Source organism: Hakea prostrata, chromosome 7 (assembly GCF_041222555.1).
Source record: "Hakea prostrata isolate BN-2017 chromosome 7, UWA_Hpros_2, whole genome shotgun sequence".
Taxonomy (NCBI): Eukaryota; Viridiplantae; Streptophyta; class Magnoliopsida; order Proteales; family Proteaceae; genus Hakea; species Hakea prostrata.
In genome coordinates, this window is record NC_142606.1 from 10,020,824 (window position 1) to 10,040,136 (window position 19,313).

General features: G+C 37.8%; 2 protein-coding genes and 1 non-coding gene across 3 annotated transcripts; all 3 read right to left on the reverse strand.

Annotated features, from left to right (window-relative positions):
- Nucleotides 1–1,284: 1,284 nt before the first annotated feature.
- Nucleotides 1,285–2,042, reverse strand: LOC149009619 (ethylene-responsive transcription factor ERF003-like). The gene is made up of 2 exons (XM_089164295.1): nt 1,856–2,042; nt 1,285–1,775 (listed from the first exon to the last, which is right to left on the reverse strand). Exons 1-2 carry the CDS (start codon nt 1,933–1,935, stop codon nt 1,436–1,438), a joined length of 420 nt encoding a protein of 139 aa, XP_089020421.1. The 5' UTR covers nt 1,936–2,042; the 3' UTR covers nt 1,285–1,435.
- Nucleotides 2,043–2,965: 923 nt separating this feature from the next.
- LOC149009620 (COP9 signalosome complex subunit 5-like) lies at nt 2,966–17,334 on the reverse strand. Its single transcript, XM_089161180.1, has 6 exons — nt 16,680–17,334; nt 16,246–16,527; nt 16,014–16,161; nt 15,682–15,764; nt 3,735–3,812; nt 2,966–3,628 (listed from the first exon to the last, which is right to left on the reverse strand). The coding sequence occupies exons 1-6, from the start codon at nt 17,076–17,078 to the stop codon at nt 3,530–3,532; spliced, it is 1,089 nt and encodes a 362-aa protein (XP_089017306.1). The 5' UTR covers nt 17,079–17,334; the 3' UTR covers nt 2,966–3,529.
- LOC149009621 (small nucleolar RNA R71) lies at nt 7,570–7,674 on the reverse strand. Its single transcript, XR_016174847.1, has one exon. It is a non-coding gene; the product is annotated as a small nucleolar RNA R71 (small nucleolar RNA).
- Nucleotides 17,335–19,313: the final 1,979 nt, after the last annotated feature.

Genomic DNA, 19,313 nt, shown 5'->3' on the forward strand with positions numbered 1-19,313 from the left:
AATTTAATATAATCCTCAAACTAACCTTCTTCTATGCACTTTCTTTTTTTTTCTTTTATTAGGGACTCAAGGTTTGCTTGAACCAGCTTATTTACAAGTTCACTGTATTTTTGTTTTCACTTTTAATTTACAGTTCAATCTACAATAACTAGATTTTTTCATTCACCGTGATTGAATGCAACTTTTTACACCTTATGCATTTATCATCTTGACTTAGAAATATTTTCCACGTTGCCCAAATTCCCCAGTGTTCATCACAGCTATGTGGAAAGTTTCAAGAAGATGACATTTTTTCTAAAAAAATTGATAAAAAGACAGACGTTTTCTCCGCTTGTGGTTGAAGATTTGAGTGTATGGATAACTTAAAACATGGCACCAAATCAAACCCAAATGGTCCCCAAAAAATTAAAATAAAAAAGGTTTCAGTAGGAAACGTTTTCTTTTGTTGTAATTGAAAATTTCAGTGCATGGAAATCTTAAGAAATGGCACAAAATCAAACCCAGATGGTCCCATTACTTATTGTCTAAATGGCAATGTCTTTGGTCCCCATCACCCACACAAGTTCTCCTTTACGTAATGGAACTGCCAAAGGAGCAGAATCCTATGGTTTTATCAGAAACTTCCTTCTCCAATATTAGTGTTTGGGTGTTGGGGTCATGTCACTATCTATCCTGAAGCTAAATTTTATTTACTTTACTCCCGGACCACACCATATGTATATATGTATGAAACGTATCTAGATCCTCTGTGTCCGGGCATCCAATGCATCAGTGCATCCGGTTGCTGGATGTCTTGTTCGTGGTATCAGGGTTAATTTACGAGTACCACGAATAAGGCATCCAGCAGCCGGATACATGGACGCAGAGGATCTGAATTAGTATGAAACCCTCCATGGTGACAAGATTGGATCATTTGAGGATTAAAAGTAGAAAATCAATTAAAGCCACCCTTTATAACCTTTGACCATTCTCATTCATTTCAAGTAAGATTTGGGGGCTGAGCTTGTCTAAAACTATAATTTGGGCTGCTGGGCCAGACCATGCTGAAAGTTCTCTCTCCATGTACAGCCCAACCTAGACCAACCATAGGTGCTAATTTTGGAAAATTTATGAATAAATCACATCATACCAAACCTTATTAATTGGTTTGCCACAAGACAAAAACAAAAAATATTCAATGGATTCACATGTCATCACATGGTTAATAGTTTGTGGGTCCTCCAATCGGCATCTACCAAGTGTACCTTGGAGACATAATAAGACCAAAGAAGAAAACCTGGGTGAACTAAGAAAGAAATCAAAACACATAAAACACTAAGAAAGAAAGACATCTGGGGAACCTTGAATGAAAACAGACCCACCCTTAATAGAAAATGAGGAACACTGTATGGTATGTTATCACTCTCCATCCTCTGTAAAATGCCAGTCTACAAACTCAATCTGAAGAACTAGAGGAGGTGGAAGAGATCTCTACTGAACCATAATAAATAAGTTCTTCAATCATCTCTTCGATACACTCAACATCCATGGTATTCTGCTGCTCTTCTGATACCAATGGAGTCTCCTCCACTGTCTTGGAATCTTGTGACGAAATTGTACAACTTCTTTGTAATTTAGCTCTCAAGCTAGCAGAAAGAACCCCAGGATTACATGAGTTTGATTCATATGGAAAATTAGTCCTTGCATTAGGTCCACATGTCAGCATTGCAGCCTCATCATAAGCTCTAGCAGCATCTTCTGCAGTCTCAAATGTCCCTAACCAGATCCTGGTCTTCCTATGGGTGCAAAGAACTTACAAATTCAGATACAGAAATGAAATGATAACAATCATTTCTTATGTTAATGAAGAACTTACAGTAATGGGTTCCTGATTTCTGAGACCCATGAGCCCCAATGCCTCTGTCTGACTCCTCTGAATCTATGTGATTTTGCCATAGCTGCGAATGATGGTCCTCCTCTGTTTTCCTCTGCTTGAAACAGGGGAATGATCGATGCTTTGGGGCTTGTGGGAAGAGAGGTTACACCGTCCCTTTTTGATCTTCTTTGTTTAGTGAGTAACACAACAAAATCGAAAGAAGAAACAACCATATGATTATAACTTAAGAATATATTTGATTTGAAAAGATGTCTCTATACTTGGAGAGATAGAGTGATTCTACTGCCCATAAAGTTCGAGATTACAGAACCCATTACTTCATGAGATTATAAACCCATTACTTGCATTTAAATGTTTGCAAATCCCCAAAAGCAGCACTAATAAGAGTTATCAAAATTTATTACTATTGTTATAAACAGATCACATGAACTCGTTTCTTCTGCACATGGAAACTGTTTTTGCTCATAATCTGTCTCATTCAATCCATGCATTGCATCACACATGCAACAACCTAGTGTAAAAAGAGCAAAGCAATGAACCTGGTAATGGGAAGTGTTTGTCAAGAAGAAGCCATGTTCTATACCCAAGAAAAGTGAAAGGAACAAAATTTAAACCGAATTGTTGGGTGTCTTGCAAGAACATGCGACCCACTGAAAAACAAGAGACATCCACCTTTAATTAGGCTCCGAAAGCACCAAATCTTCATTGTGTTTTGGCAAGCTATTGTCACTGCTTGTGTCCACAGTCAGAACTAGAATTTAACATCAACAGGGCAAAGTATTGATATTTCACATATTCAAAAGAGGATTAGAAAGAAATTTAAAAAAAAAAAAAATAGGATCCAAATGCTGATATTTCACAAATGAAAATAGAATAAGGAAGAAAATAAAAATAAATAGAAGAAGAAAGAGATGGGAGTAGTAGGCTAGGAGCCCACGGGTAACTTTGCCCCTCCATGAGTCATAATATTTTGATACATCCAATAATTCGAATAATGTTGAAACAAAAGGAACTTAATGGACCTGCGTTCTTTTTTTTTCGAAAAAATAAATGGAAATTCTTGATAATGAACAGAACAACCCTGATGTTCATACCATATAAAAAGCATCCTGATTTTGTAATAATTTGGTTTTTCGCGAGTACGTAGAGAATGACTGTCTTTTACTTCCATATATTCGCGAATGGGGATTCCTTCCATGATGATGCTGAAGCCATTTATAACTAAGACTCATAGAATAGAATACACAGGACCACTTTGCTGTACGAAAGAACATGCATAATGCATTAGACTCTCAACTCTCATCTCAATACTGATGCACGAGCATACCATGAAACCACAACACATCTAACAAAAGATGATATCAAAAAAGAGCTATCACACTGCAGTAATTAAAATTGCCAATTTGGAAATCGAGATTCAACTCATCCTGTATAATCCGATTTCTGACCGAGATGAGATAGAAGTTTTAGACAAGTTCCCAACAGCCATCAACAAGCTGTTATCGGGAGGCCGCACATGGTATTTACATCTCAATAAAAATAACCAAAAGCTCTGCTAAGTGTTTAGAATCTTCAGATATCTGGCTATAACATCAAGGACATGTAACATCAAAAGGTAAGATATGCAGCTAATGCTATAATTTAGGGGCAGCATCAAGTTTCAACCATAGGTTCAGGACCGGATGATTCTGTCAATGTCGCTCGAGATCTGTTCGAAGGGTGCACAGAGTTGAATAGTATGTCCTTGATAACCTGAGAAAATGATGGATATAATAAGATCCTGTGTAAGAGATGGGTGAAGCAGCTTCCATAAAGACAGTTTAACACTAGAAAAAAGAATAAAGAACAGTGAATTCACCTGTGACATGAGACCATGCACCTGTTCGACTGTGATCTTTGAGCTATCACGAGTGATCTTAGCTAGTTGAGATTCTTCCTGGACACACAGAAGTGACAACCCCATTAAAGACTATGAATAAATGGGGTACAAATAAATAACAAAGAAAAGCATAACAAAAAGATGAGAGCTTAGAAAGCTAAGGACAATTGCAGTTATTTGGGTTGGCTTGAATTCACAAGAGACTGGCAGGGTTAATACACCAAGACCATTAGATCACCTGTTAATCCATCTAAAAAGGAAGAAAAAGCAGGACTACTCCTATAAGAGCCATGGAATGTGGACTGGAAGAGCAGATAAAATAGCAATAGTAGAATCATTAAAGAAAAACATGTTTCTCAGCACACGTAAGCCGTAACAAAATCAACTTTTCTTTTGAAGTGCAACGAGGATGCTGACTAAATATTTGCAATTAAAGGTGCCTTGACTTAAAGCCCACATCTCAATTGTGGACTGAGGCATTACAACAATGAAGTACATGTTACGCAAGAAGCCTTAACTTGACCCCAACCTCATATCTCAAATTTTTGGCTTGATGCATTACGAGTACGGCATGCACATTGCAACTGTCTGTGCAATTGTTCACGCAAAGCGGAGGGAGAGGGGGCAAAGAGCACCCCTCCCCCTTCAAATTTGGAAGGTGGTGGGAATGAGTCCAGATCATCTCCCCCGACGGGGAGCACTCTCCGTCGGCTATTGACCTAAAATTACAGGGGGCCCACAGGATTAGAGTGATGTTTTTTTTTTTTAAATGTTTTATTATTTTTTTACTTGTGGCCCCCACATAGTTTGTGGTTGTAAAGCCATCGGGGGAGCACAGGGAAGATGATTCACACTCGGTGGGAGCATCCTTCTTAACCAAATAATTACCCCCCCCCCAAGAAAAAAGGGCTTATCAGGATTATTGGTCAAAGCACAACTGTAGATTAGAGTTATTAAGTAGCTATGCATTGTGGCAGATAGATGCTCCCCCCAAAGCCAAGGGAAAAAAAAAAAAGAAAAAAGGAATAAGGCACAATAGCCTCCTTCAAGAATATTTGCTGATTTCTGGTTTGCAGCCACACAAGTTCCCTGAAAACCAAGTTTCAGTGACTATTGAAAGAAGGATACTGCAGGGACAATAATGAAAGAAGTGCAGTATCGTACAGGATCAGGGAACCACCTCACACCTAGATAAATATAGAACTCAAGCAGATACCACCCAACTCATTGTGATCATCAAACCAGAAGAAATTACTTCCCCAACCCCACCCCCACAAGCATGCGCGCACGGGTGGGGGGATGTTTTGTTCAATCCTATGCCCTTGGACTGAGGCTGCAACTGGCCACCACTGCGCCATGAGGTGCTACTGAATTCGAGAGACATTAGACATCAATACATTAGGCTGCGTTTGTTTGCTGGATAAAGGTGGGTGGAGGGGGAACTGAATGTAAATTCTTACTTTTCCTTTAAACCTAAAATGGTAGTGTTTGGTTGCTTGGGGTGGGGGGGTTCCTTGAAGCCGTCCGTGTTTCCTTTCCCCCCTGCTTTTTACCCCCTTTTGTGGTTTGGGGGTTGGTGGGACCCCCCTCCTTTTCCACAAAACCCTTTCCTTTCCTTTTCTTCTCCCTCACCCCACTACATGTGGGACCCATATGTTTTTTTTTTCCCACCCCTTTTTTCCCACCCCACCTTTGCAAACAAACGCAGCCTTAGTGATAACTCTACAAAAGAGAGTTAATTCTAGTCATTTTATATTTGAGATAGCTTGATCCAAGAGTATCTTCTCTTTGTTTTAGTGTTAATTTTCATTAAATTTCGTTTTAGCGAATCTTAGTGTTTTAAATTTTGTAAGTCTTTTATGTCATTCATGCATGAATTTATCTTGAATTAATGGATGGAATTGATCAGCCCTCTTTCTCTTGGCCTTGTAGGAAAAGAACCATAAGTGAAAATATGACATGAAACATAGAAGAAGAATAAAGAACATGTATCTCAGTTTGCTGTAAAGATGATGCAGTATTACAGTAGCAGAATTTTCCTAGATTGAACACACGTGCTACCACCTAGTGAAATGACTGAAAAAGGCTAACTAATTAGACATTCTTCTTGTCACTACATGAAGGATATCAGCCATGATATCAGAAGGAAAGGTTCTAATCCTACAATCCACTTTTACCCTATCACTTTGGGGGAAAAGTTAGGGAAAATAGAGAGGCGGATAAGAGCTACTAAACAGGGGGAGGAAAGAGAAGAACCAGGGAGACGGAGAGGGAGCTCGTGCATGAGGAAGACCTGCTGAAGATAGGGAGCTGGAGCATTGTGGAAGCATTCTCCTAGTTTTCTATTTGGTTTTATAGTTTTTACTTCTTCATATTCTAGCTGAATTGTGTTAATGGCTTCATTTATTTCTTTGCCTTTGAACTTTAATATGAACTAATTCCTTATTTTGTTGGGATGATAAGAGTACCCGAACTTGTGATTTGAACTGTGATTATCCAGTTTGTTGTAGCTCTGCTGTAGTACAGTTTATTATCAATGTATGTTTTTTAGTAATTTCATTTATTGATTGAGCTCTAGTGAGTGAATGTTGTGGTTTTAATTAATTGAAAAGTTAATTAGAGCAAGATCAATGTTGAATAGCATGAGTTAGCTTAATCCTTATGTGGGTTTAGCTAATTAGTGGGTAGGGTAGGAATACTCATCTGCCTCACGTAGTCATTATTGGAACTCGGGCATAATTTGAATTCTCAGTTCAATTCTCAATAGGAATATGAGAGTTCTGAAATAGGATGTTAGTGCATATGTGGATTGGAAGATACCCCCGTGCAATTGTGCTGCAGTGTTGCTGTAGCATTCACAGCCACATTTAGGGGAGGGGAAATTGATTCCCAACATTCATACCACTTATTATAGTTCCTTCTATTGCATATTTTCCATTTAGGATCTCTAGTTTAATTTACCTGTCCTTTGTTTATTTAGTTCATTAATCACAAAGTAATTTTGTTAATCTTGTTTAAATTAGCCTTCTTTCTACATTGATAGTTAACGATAAAATTCTCCGTGGGATCGATAATCTACTTATTATTTACTATTTGATTACGACACGTGCACTTGTGTAGCACTTTTAGACACAAGCAAACAAGTTTTTGGTGCCGTTGCCGGGAGTTTTGTCATTGATAATTGATGTAGAAGTAATTTCTAGTTTTATTTACAGCATTTTCTTTACTTTGATATTACACTTATTTTGTTCCCAGGTGCTTTGACCCTTGTATTAATACACTGCATGATCAAGAGTTGGTACCCTTTGACTTAGAAAACGAAAGGACATTTCGAGCTAGAAGAAGGGAGCAACAAGGTTTACCAGCAGTTCAAACAATGGCTGCAACAGAGAGAAATGGGGTGAATAATAATAAGAATAATATAACAGCTGAGGGTGATAACAGAGATAGGGCCATTAGAGAGTATGTTGTACGGATGTTGCATGAGCTAAATCCTAGCATAGTAAGGCCAGAAATCCATGCGCTACATTTTGAACTTAAGCTTGTAATGTTCCAAATGCTCCAAACTGTGGGACAGTTTAGTGGGATGTCAACAGAAGATCCTCATCTCCATCTTAGACTTTTTATGGAGGTAAGTGATTATTTCAAGATACCTAGAGCAACTAAAGAAGCCTTGAGATTGAAACTATTCCCTTACTCGTTGTGGGATAGGGCAAGAGCATGGTTGAACTATTTACCTCCACAGTCCGTAGCCACATGGAATGATTTAATAGAGAAGTTCTTGATGAAGTACTTCCCTCCAACAAAGAATGCCAAGCTCAGGAATGATATCATTGGTTTTCAACAACTGGATGGTGAATCTTTGCATGAGGCGTGGAACAAATTTAAGGAGCTCTTACGTAAATGTCCTCATTGAATTCAAATGGAGACTTTCTACAAGGGTTTAAATGAACAAACTCGGACCATAGTGGATGCGTCAGCAAATGGGGTTATATTGGCAAAGTCTTACAATAAAGCTTATGAGATTTTGGAAAAAAATAGCCAACAACAACTACCAATGGCCAACTAAGAGAGCAGCTGTAAATAAGAGAGTAGCAGGGATTTGAGTTGAATGCAATGACAGCCTTGACTGCACAAGTGTTCTCCTTAACTAGCGTGTTAAATAAGAATGGTCAGCTGAGAGAGCAGCTGTAAATAAGAGAGTAGCAGGGATTAATGAGTTGGATGCACTGACAGCCTTAACTGCACAAGTGTTCTCCTAAACTAGTGTGTTAAAATCAGTGAACCTGGCTGCAGCTGTACAAATACAACAGTCGCTTGTACAAATTGTGGTGGGGAGCATTTTTTTTAAGCAATCCATCCAACCCAGAATCTGCCTACTATGTTGGTAATTTCATCAAAGCTAATAACCCATATTCCAACACTTATAATCTTGGTTGGAGGCAGCACCCTAACTTTTTTGGAATGCTTAAAGACAAATCAATCCATCTTCCATCGCAACTTGACCTCACCACCTTCCAAGTACTCAACAGCAAGTGAAGACTCGGCCTATAAAACCCTCTTCATCAATAAAGATTCTATTAAAGGAGTATATGGCAAAGAATGATGCAAATTTTTCAGAGTCAAACATCTTCATTGAGGAATCTGGAGAATCAAGTAAACAACTAGCTAGTGCATTAAGAAATTAACCTCAAGGATCACTGCCAAGCGACATAGAAGATCCTAGGCGTGAAGGCAAGGAGCATTGTAACGTTATTGCATTAAAGAGTGGAAAAACTCTAGAACAAACCCACTCAAAGTCCAGCCAACAGAAGGAGCCTATTTCTATCCAAGAAGAAGGGGAGAAGGAAGATACGGTTGTTGTTCAAAAGCAACACACTGATTCTACAAAACAGAGTGTTGAACCAAATGCTACAGCATCATTGCAGCAAAGTTCTCCAGAAAAACAAAGTTATAAACCACCACCTTTTCCTCAAAGATTTCATATGCAGCAGCAAGACCATCAATTTAAGAAGTTTTTGGATGTTTTGAAGCAGCTACATATCAATATACCATTGGTAGAAGCACTTGAACAAATGTCAAATTATGTGAAATTCATGAAAGACATCCTTTCAAAGAAAAAGAAATTTAGAAAGTTTGAAACAGTGGTAATGACACAAGAGAGTAGTGCATTTCTATTGAACAAGCTCCCTCCAAAATTAAAAGATCCTGGAAGTTTCACCATTCCTTGTGCTATTGAAGGTAATTATATTGGAAGAGCCCTTTTTAATCTTGGAACAAGTATCAACCTTATGCCAGCCAATGTCAATTTTCAAGAAGCTTGGAGTAGGAGAAGCATGGCCAACAACAATAGCCTTACAATTAGCTAAAGATCTCTTGCTTACTCAGAAGGAAAAATTGAAAATGTTTTGGTAAAAATAGATAAGTTTATCTTTCCTGTTGATTTCATTGTTTTGGACTTTAAAGTGGATAGAGATGTGCCCATTATTTTAGGAAGGTCATTCTTAGCAACTGGGAGAACGTTAATTGATGTAGAGAAAGGAGAATTGACAATAAGGGTTGATCGAGAACAAGTTACACTCAATGTTTTGAAGGCAATGAGATCTCCAGATGCAATAGAAGAGTGCTCTATTGTGGATGTCATTGAAGAGCTGGTTTCAGAAGAGTTAGAGAAATAGTGTATTAAAAACCCACAAGACCTTTCATTGGCAATAAAAATTGAACAAATGGATGATGAAGCAAGTAGATATATGGCTTGGTTAGAGGCAAGACCAGCAAAGGCATTTTGGGAGTCAATTAGAGTCTTGAATTATTTAAGTGTGAAACTAAACCCCTTAAACCATGAATTGAAGAGCCACTTGTGTTAGAGTTCAAACCTCTTCCAGAACACCTTCGGTATGCCTATTTGGGTGAAGTTAAGACATTCCCTTTTATTGTTTCAACAATGCTAACAGAGGAGCAAGAAGATATGCTCCTCGAAGTGCTGAAGAAGTATAGAAGAGCATTGGGATGGAATACAATAGAGATCAAAGGGATCAGTCCTTCAGTATACAAGCTTAAAATTTGGTTCGAGGAATGTTACAACAGGTATGTGAAGCAGCAAAGGAGTTTGAGTCTAATTATGGAAGGTGTGCAAGAAGAAATCATTAAATGGCCTTGGGAAATAGAGCATGCAGTGAATGAAACATTATTGGGAAGAATGATGGAGCATCACTAGACATAGATCATCCTTCAAGATGCCTAAAAAGGGAAGTAGTCAGGCAGTCAACTTAAAAACAAGCGTTTGTGGGAGGCAACCCAATTTGTTTTTTTTATTATGTTGTTGTTCATTGGTCGAGTAGTTGCATAGTAGAGTTAGCTTTTGTTTGTGGGTAGTTTACAATTTTTTCTTAGTTTTAACTTGATAGTAAAAATGCAAGATGACATGATAACATGTATTTTGACTTGTAAGGAGTATTGGGAAAACAAAAAGGATGAGTGAGTGTGTTGCAACTTTGAGTGGAAGAGTAAACTGATGAAAAGAGCATTTGTCATTCCACAGAAAAATTCACTACTCTGCCAAAGCAAAGCTATAACAAAGTTTGTTTTACAGTTATAGGAATGCATTATGTGACCTGCGGAAGTTATGAGATGCTATAGCCATGCTGCAACAGTGCCACACCATCTGAGCAAAAAGAAAAACAAGAACAGGGCCACTCAATTCGACCAAACTCGGTTTCTCTTTAAACCAACCAACCCATCACTCCCAAACCTCTACCCTTGACCCATTACAACCCCATAATGACCCAAACCCATTTGCTATAGCAAAGCTGCCACTGAAATCTCACGTTCTGCAACAGCTAAGTGCTTTTATTCTCCTTCTCAATGGTTGCATCATTTGGTTTTTTTAAACCTTGGTTATATGTTTAGCTGTGAGGACATTGCTCACTTAAAGTTTGGGGGTAGGTTTTGCATGTTGCATGTCATCTTGTCATATTTATTTTATATGTGGTCTTAGTCTCTTACTGTTTTTGTTTGCTGATTTGTGAGTAGCATTCTAAAGTCAATTTTTATTTCATTTTTTTTAACTTATGGCTTTTCTATTCTGTTGTTTTTGCTATTTGATGTTGTAGCAAGGTTTGTAAGTCATTTAGCTTATGTGATGGCCTAGGTTTTGTTTGCTTTGATTCTTTGTTGCTACAGTAATGTTAGTTGATGTTTCGTGTATATAGTGTGCATTTCTATGACAACAACAACAAGCCTTGTCCCAACTAAATGGGGTCGGCTACATGGATTTTTGCCCTCCAATCAGTTCTGTTCGAGGTCATGCTAGATACAAGGCCTAAGCTATATATATCCTTTCTCACCACTTCTCCTAAGGTTATCTTAGGTCTACCCCTAGCTCTTCCAGTTCCTTCAATATGGATTATATCACTTCTCCATATAGGGGCATTTATAGGTCTCCGTTGAACGTGGTCGTGCCACCTCAAACGACTTTCTCGAAGCTTATCACCTATGGGAGCAACTCCCAAACCAACTCTAATATGATCATTTCTTATCTTATCCATCATAGTTTTGCCACTCATCCATCTTAGCATCCTCATTTCTGCTACACTGAATTTATCTATATGATTCTTTTTAACAGCCCAACACTCTGCACCGTACATCATAGCTGGTCGAATAACGGTCCTATAAAATTTTCCTTTAAACTTTAATGGAATACACCGATCACATAAGACCCCGGACGCACCTCTCCACTTCATCCACCCTATTTTAATTCTTTGGGAAACTTCATCCTCTCAATCATCTCTTTTACTTTGATTGAACCTAAGTACCTAAAACAATCACTCTGGGGAATCTCTTTATTGTCAAGTATCACCACCTCATCATCTGCTCGATTATGACTAAAGTTACAAACTAGATATTTTGTCTTTGATCTACTAAGTTTAAAGCCTTTTGATTCCAAAGCTACTCTCCATGATTCTAATTTGGTATTAATCCCCACTTGGGTCTCATCAATCAACGCAATATCATCCGCAAAAAGCATACACCAGGGGACCTCATCTTGAATGTCTTTGGTTAATTCATCAATAACCAGTGCAAATAGATATGGGCTTAAAACTGACTCTTGATGTAGCCCAACTGTTATCAGGAATTCATTACTTTGTCTCCCCACTGTTCTAACACTAGTCACCGAACCATCATACATATCCTTAACTATATCTACATATTTACTTACAACACTTTTTTCCTCTAGTACTTGCCAAATTAACGCTCTAGATACTCTATCATAAGAGTTTTCTAGGTCAATAAATACCATATGAAGGTCTTTCCTACATTCTCTACACATTTCCATAAGTCTCCTAATTAGGTAAATAGTCTCTGTTATAAATCTTCCCATCTCCTAATCTAGGTTGTTATGTGATTTAGATGGCAATTAGTTGATAAGAATGTCTGTGCCTCTTAATCTGATTTTGGTGGGAGGTCTTAGCACAACTTTGCTATAATGATCTGATGTCTTCATTTACTCATATTTGTGATGTCTTACTATTGAGCACCAAGTGATGCTTCAAGCCTTGGAGAACCTGAGAAGGTTGGATCAATGTGAGAGTTTAGGATTTCAAAATTGGTTGAATGAGAACCTTGAGACTGACATATAGAGGTCCTAATTTGGGTGTGTAACTGAAAATATGCTTGTAATATGACTTGTTCCAAAAATTATGTACATTGTGTGTATTGGCAAAGGTTTGACCCTCTCCCTTCCCCCTAGAGAATAATGCTCCGCTACTTTGGGTTGCCTAGTAACCAAGAGTACCCATGTAACCCATATTTACTTTTGTGTCAAATAGTGGCCCGGAATATGAGCCAAAAAAAAAAAGAAGAAGCAACTAGGAGTATCCATGAAACCATGTTTACTTTTACGCCAAACAGCGGCCTGGAATATGAGCATGCATGTGCACTTTTGTTTGTGATCTTGTTGAGTAACCGGGTACCTTCATCACAAATGTTGGTATTCGCGTAAAAAGGCAAGAATGACAACAAAGAATGTCAAAAAAAAAAAAAAAAAGTGAGAAATTTCATAGAGATAAAGTTTGGGGGTCAAACACTCAAAATATTGTAAAACGGATTTTTGGGGTGTAAAAGGATATGAGTCCCTAATTAGTGGAGAGGTAATCACTTGGTCAACTTATGAGATCAATGAACTAAGCTTGATGACCATAATTCAGCTGAACTAGGGTAATCAGGGGTGAAATCCTTAACTTTCACACACACACACTTGTGGGCATCCTTATGAGTAAAATTATGACATCTAAGTGTTATTGGCAATAAGTGTTGGAACTGAAAATTAGAGAAAGATTGAGAGGCAACTTCTGTCTAATTTCTATCCTAAGCATGACTAAGCTAGGTTGTTTTTTCTTTTCTTTTGGTCTATTGGAATTATCCTTTGCATTTTTGTTTCGTGGTTTTCTTTTTATCGCTCAAGGTCAAGCAATATCTTACGTTTGGGGGTGTGATAACTCTATGAAAAAGAGTTAATTCTAGTCATTTTATATTTGAGATAGCTTGATCCAAGAGTATCTTCTCTTTGTTTTAGTGTTAATTTTCATTAACTTTCGTTTTAGTGAGTCTTAGTGTTTTAAATTTTGTAAAGGTCTTTTATGTCATTCATGCATGAATTTCTCTTGAATTAATAGATGGAATTGATCAGCCCTCTTTCTCTTGGCCTTGTAGGAAAAGAACCATAAATGAATATATGACATGAATCATAGAAGAAGAATAAAGAACATGTCTTCTCAGCTTGCTGTAAAGATGCTACAGCATTACAGTAGCAGAATTTTCCCAGATTGAACACACATGGTACCACCTAGTGAAATGACTGAAAAGGGCTAACTAATTAGACATTCTTCTTCTCACTAAGTGAAGGATCTCAGCCCTTGATATCATAAGGAAAAGTTCTAAACCTACAATCCACTTTTACCCTATCACTTTGGGGGAAAAGTTAGGGAAAATAAAGAGGCGAATAAGAGCTACTAAACAGGGGGATGATAGAGAAGAACCAAGGAGACAGAGAGGGAGCTCATGCATGAGGAAGACCTACTGAAGATAGGGAGCTGGAGCATTGTGGAAGCATTCTCCTAGTTTTCTATTTGATTTTATAGTTCTTAATTCTTCATATTCTAGCTGAACTGTGTTAATGGCTGCATTTATTTCTCTGCATTTGAACTTTAACATGAACTAATTCCTTATTTTGTTGGGATGATAAGAGTACCCAAACATGTGATTTGAACTGTGATTATCCAATTTGTTGTAGCTCTACTGTAACAAATTTATTATCAATGTATTCAGCATGTATGTTTTTTAGTAATTTCATTTATTGATTGAGCATCTGTGTGTGAATGTTGTGGTTTTAGTTAATTGGAAAGTTAATTAGAGCTAAATCAATGTTGAATAGCGTGAGTTAGCTTAATCCTTATGTGGGTTTAGCTAATTAGTGGGTATGGTAGGAATACTTACCTGCCTCACGTAGCCTTTATTGGACTCGGGCATAATTTGCATTTTCAGTTCAATTCTCCATAGGAATATGAGGGTTTTAAAATAGGATGTTAGTGCATATGTGGATTGGAAAATACCCGTGTGCAATTGTGTTCAAGGTTCTTTGATATACCTTGTGCTGCAGCGTTGCTGTAGCATTCACAGCTAAATTTAGGGGAGGGGAAATTGATTCCCAACATTCGTACCACTTCTTATAGTTCATTCTATTGCATATTTTCCATTTAGGATCTCTAGCTTAATAACCTGTCTTTTGTTTATTTAGTTCATTAATCACAAAGTAATTTTGTTAATCTTGTTTAAATTAGTCTTCCTTTTACATTGATAGTTAACGATATAATTTTTCGTGGGATTGATACTCTACTTATTATTTACTACTTGATTGCGACACGTGCACTTGCATAGCATTTTTAGACACAAGCAAACAATTAGCAACTACTATATGAACAAAAATCTGACCAAATGTATTGTTCAGTTGAGTGTATATCATATCAAAATTTAGGGCCAATCTAAGGCTTACCTCGAACCCTAAACCCTAAACCAAGTGTAATAGCCCCCTAACACAGGTGGGCAAGCATTCCATAGAGTACCTATACCCGAAGAAGACATAAGTGGGTAGGTAGAGAATACCTAGGGGTGCGAGACGACTCTCTCTAAGGAACTCGGAAAAATAGCCTCGTAACTTCGGGAGAAGGGGTGCCTACTCACAAAGGGGGTTGCAGTGACCAAGCCCGGACGACTGTTTACCAAAAACACAGGTCTCTGCAAAATCGTAAGACCATGTATGGGGGTTGACATCTGGCAATGGCCTCGAATATGCATCTTGGATTTGTTTACATATTGTTGCTTTTCATGGATATTCTCTCAAGAGTCAAGAAATATTGTCTTCTTAGATGCAGTATTGTACCTTTTCACAAATATTCTCTCAAGGTCTTGTAAATTTACTATTTTGGTACTAGGTTGAAGGCAACCAAGTAAAGGAGATGAGCCCTGTAAAATCTCACTAATCGTGGGAAGGCTAGATAATGTGAGTGTGCAATTCAAGACTTACTGAAGAAATCCATCATAATATAGTCAATTTATATTACAGATTTATAGGAAAGCTCATGATGTCCATATCAATCTATTATGCGCCTCTACATCTAGCATTGGGTAGACCTCATACAATAATTGTCCTAGTTCTACCGTATCTTTTGTTTCATTTCTTCTAGAACAATCACAAAAGTATGCATGACAAAAGGATATGCTGCTCAATTTTCATTAGTTTTCTGGTTTCTAGCTTATGATGCAAAAAGGACATAGATAAGTACAATTCCAGCTCCTCATGACACCATTACTGAATTCAAAGATGCTTTTAATATTAAACTGCAAAACAGGGCTTAAAAAAAAAGCTTACCTCCTTTTTCCTTTGAGAGGGTACTAGAAAAGCTCCCAACCGTGAATGAGCTAACTGATTTTCTGCTTGCTCCAGCTTTTCAGCTGCATCATCACAAGAAAATTTTCTTTTACTTTCAACAGTTGCAACACTAAAAAGTCTATGCATAAAGCTGAAACAGATCAGCTGGTAGAGTATGTTCAAGCTTCAGGCTTGTTGAACATAATTATACCCATATACTGATGATTAGGCCATACTGAATCAAGAATCAGACAACAATGCCCACAAACAACTACAGTAAGCTGAAAGAAAACCTCTAGAAAAGAAGGGAATAAGAAATTTTCATAACGCACCAAGATCCGAAATTTGGCCAGCAACATAGTCTCTGTTTCCCAGCAATGGGGAAGAAGAAAGAGTATTCACCCAATACTTGTTCCATAGCAGATCCAACAGATGGGAGTCAAGTGAAGACTTGAAATAGGTTATATCCAGTGAATAATACTGAACAAAATAAACAAGTCAATCAACCACCACAAAATTGTACATTCTTCAACTCTGTAATGCAACAATGCAGTAATTCCTAACCTGCTTACAGTGTACTCCGAAGTCTTCGATCTTATTTAACGGAATAGTCTGATACTCCGATACTGGCTCGTCTGGAGGCTTATACCCCGTAGGATAGGTTCGAAAAGCTCCAATCTCAACTTTACCAGCAGAAACAGTTCTAGTCGGGTCAATAACCACGGCTAGAAACGGCTCCTGGAATTGTTGGTTAAGCATCTGCGTTGAAACATCAATACCCGAAAGCCAGCATCCATAACCAGGATGAGAGTGATACCATCCGACCACATTTTCCAGTCGCCCCGCCTAACAATCAAAATCAAACAAACCAACTACTCTTCATACATTGAAAGCATAAATACCAATCACATTAGGATCTGTAGTGAAGGCCTAGTGAATCCTTCATCCGTTAAGAGTTAAAATTAAAGGGTTCTATTGAAGGATAATCGAAACCCTACCTGTTTATTAGTCTGCGAATAATCGACCATATATTCATACGCATCTGCTTGGGCATTAACCCTAGTTTCCGTGCCTTCAACTGGCAATGCGAAGGCATCCATGACGATAATCGCATCACCATCGGTCTTCCCTTGCATCAACCCCATCACTTCAATGGTTCCACCCGAACGGGCATGAACCACCATCTTCAATAACGCAAGAGCAGAAATCTTGACCCTTTTGAAGTAGTGAGGATCGTTTGCCCATGGCTTATCATTCTGGAACTTGACCTGTCCGGGCTCATCATAGAAGTAAATAGCGTCGGAATCCACAGACGGAGTTTCCATGTTTACTATATTGTTTTCGAGCTCCCATGTCTGCAGGGCCATTGTTGCAGAAGAAGAAGAGAGAGAATCCATCGGTGGTAGGATTAATGAGAAAAGCCGATTTCACTTCACAACCAAGTGAAGAAAGGGAGATTCAAGCTCCAAACTCCAAAAATTTGCTGCTAATTCCGAAACCCTACTTTCGACATGCGAGAATGGGAGAGAAATCGCTAGATTTCGCTGGGCTTAGATCGATACCTCTGCAAAAGTGCAAAACGCATTAAAACTTTCCTGCCAAAACGCATCAAGAGTCAAGACCCGCAATTTTGATATCGATCTTTCGAGTTGTCTTCAGATTAAGTGATAAAATAATAATAAATTAAGTGATACACCCTTTGGCATATTAAGCGAGGGCTGGCTAGTCATTTTACAGTTGTGAATTCGACAATTATATTTCGACCTTCGACCATTGGACCGCAGGAAACCTGTTTCGGGTTTCTAGAGAAAAATAATCTGGAGGGAAATTTTCGGCGCCATCCTCGATTTACTTTAAAATTAATTTATCAATCAACGCTGAAGTGTAACATATATTAAGAAATCACACTTATTAGATTCATTGCAAGCCATATCCCTTTTCGAAACTAATGGGTGTTTTCAAGTAAAATATGGTGACATAATTTCAGCTATCCGGAAAAAGAATCCGAATTAGCACCCGTCAGGGGAACACTTTGTGCTCCTCGACGGCTTTACCACCACATAACATGTGGGGGCGCACAGGGGTTGGATGATGATTTTTTATATATTTTATTATTTTTAATCTACGGGGCCCACATGTTTTGTGGTGGTAAAGCCATTGAGGAGCACCCTGACAGGGTGCTTATCCAAATTCCCGAAAAAGCTACCACTTGCATGGACATGTTTGATTTACCCATGTAAGTAGGAAAGGAAATAAAACTGTTGATTGGTGTTCAAGAATGGTCCTTCCTTTGGACAGTGTTGATCGATGTTCAATAATGGTCCTTCCTTTGGACAGTAACTCGTTGATTATTCAATACTTGACTTTGGACCTGAATGAGCTCCTTAGGGCAGATTTACTGCCTATGCCAGTGTAGTCTCTTTCTTTTTTTTCTTTTTGATTTTGTTTCACCCCATTTCTCTTTACCCAAAAAAAAATCAAATCAAAAGGGTAAGATTAACTTGGAACCAAAAATCCTACACTCAATTCATTTCTTTGTCTCCTTCTACCGTCTACATGAGCGGAGCTATATTGAGGCCTTAGTCCCCTTAATTTTTTGAAATTTTCTTTTTACCTTTCCAATTTTGTGAAATCTTATTTTTACCTTTCTAATTTTGTGAAATTTTCCTAAAACCATCTTTCCATGTGTCATGTGTGAAATATCAACACATTCTCCCACGATTTATTCCATTTTTCCTTAAATTTTGAAATTTCTTATATAATTCTCTTTTCATGTTTGAAATATCAATACGTAGGCCCCTAATTGGATAAACTGTTTAATGATCAAGATAATGGATATAAATTTCATTGTGTTCAATGTTAAATATCGGTTCTTTACCCCTCCCCAATGTTAAATCATTAGTTGCTTTGACCTTGTGCAATCTCTTCCTCTCTTAATCATAAATCCTCACAACTTTGAAAATTTTGCTATTGGATATTGTCTTTAAACTTAGGATGTGGTGGATAGGGTTCAATTCCTCTCCATGGAATAAATATTTCAGAGAGTGCCTAATGAGCTATTGGATTCAAGTCATTCAACCACCTGTCTTATGTTGATCTATCAACTATAACAAAATACCAATTTGTATCCTCTAAAACCCAAATCCGGGAAATTCGACTATAGTATCGTTCAATTCACCCACAGATAAAGTACAAAATCCCATCTTAGAGTTTTCTTTTATCTTCCAGCAAAGATTTAAAGTATCGGTATTGAGTATCGTATCGGTGAGGTGATTTTAATTTTTAAGAGACGTATCATCCTGTATCAAGTATTGTATCACTCTAGTTAATGTATTTTAGTGTAATTCAACGGATAAACGTATTGAGATTTCTCATATTGGTTTGGTCAAATATGGATACGTATTGGCTAGTACCGTATGGTATCGTGGGATACTTTAAACTTTGCTTCCAACAATTGAATTCTTCTATGCAAGTAATGTTGCTTCTATTCCCGATGTGGGGAAACTACCATGTTTCCTTAGATGAAAAAATATAAAAGGGAACAATGTTGCCTCAAGAGCAAGTTGAAGAAGCCTGACAAGAAGGAGAAAGAGAAGTTTAATTGAAGTTTAGGCTTGATTGTGGAGAGCTAT

Bases quoted from the DNA above. Each gene is read 5' to 3' on its own strand.
- LOC149009619 (XM_089164295.1), bottom strand. From the start codon at position 1,935: ATGGCAAAATCACATAGATTCAGAGGAGTCAGACAGAGGCATTGGGGC. The intron at 1,776-1,855 runs GTAAGTTCTTCA...TTGCACCCATAG, and splicing joins GAAATCAGGAACCCATTACT to GAAGACCAGGATCTGGTTAG.
- LOC149009620 (XM_089161180.1), bottom strand. From the start codon at position 17,078: ATGGATTCTCTCTCTTCTTCTTCTGCAACAATGGCCCTGCAGACATGG. The intron at 16,162-16,245 runs GTTAGGAATTAC...TATTTTGTTCAG, and splicing joins TCGGAGTACACTGTAAGCAG to TATTATTCACTGGATATAAC. The intron at 15,765-16,013 runs GTGCGTTATGAA...GTGATGATGCAG, and splicing joins TGGCCAAATTTCGGATCTTG to CTGAAAAGCTGGAGCAAGCA.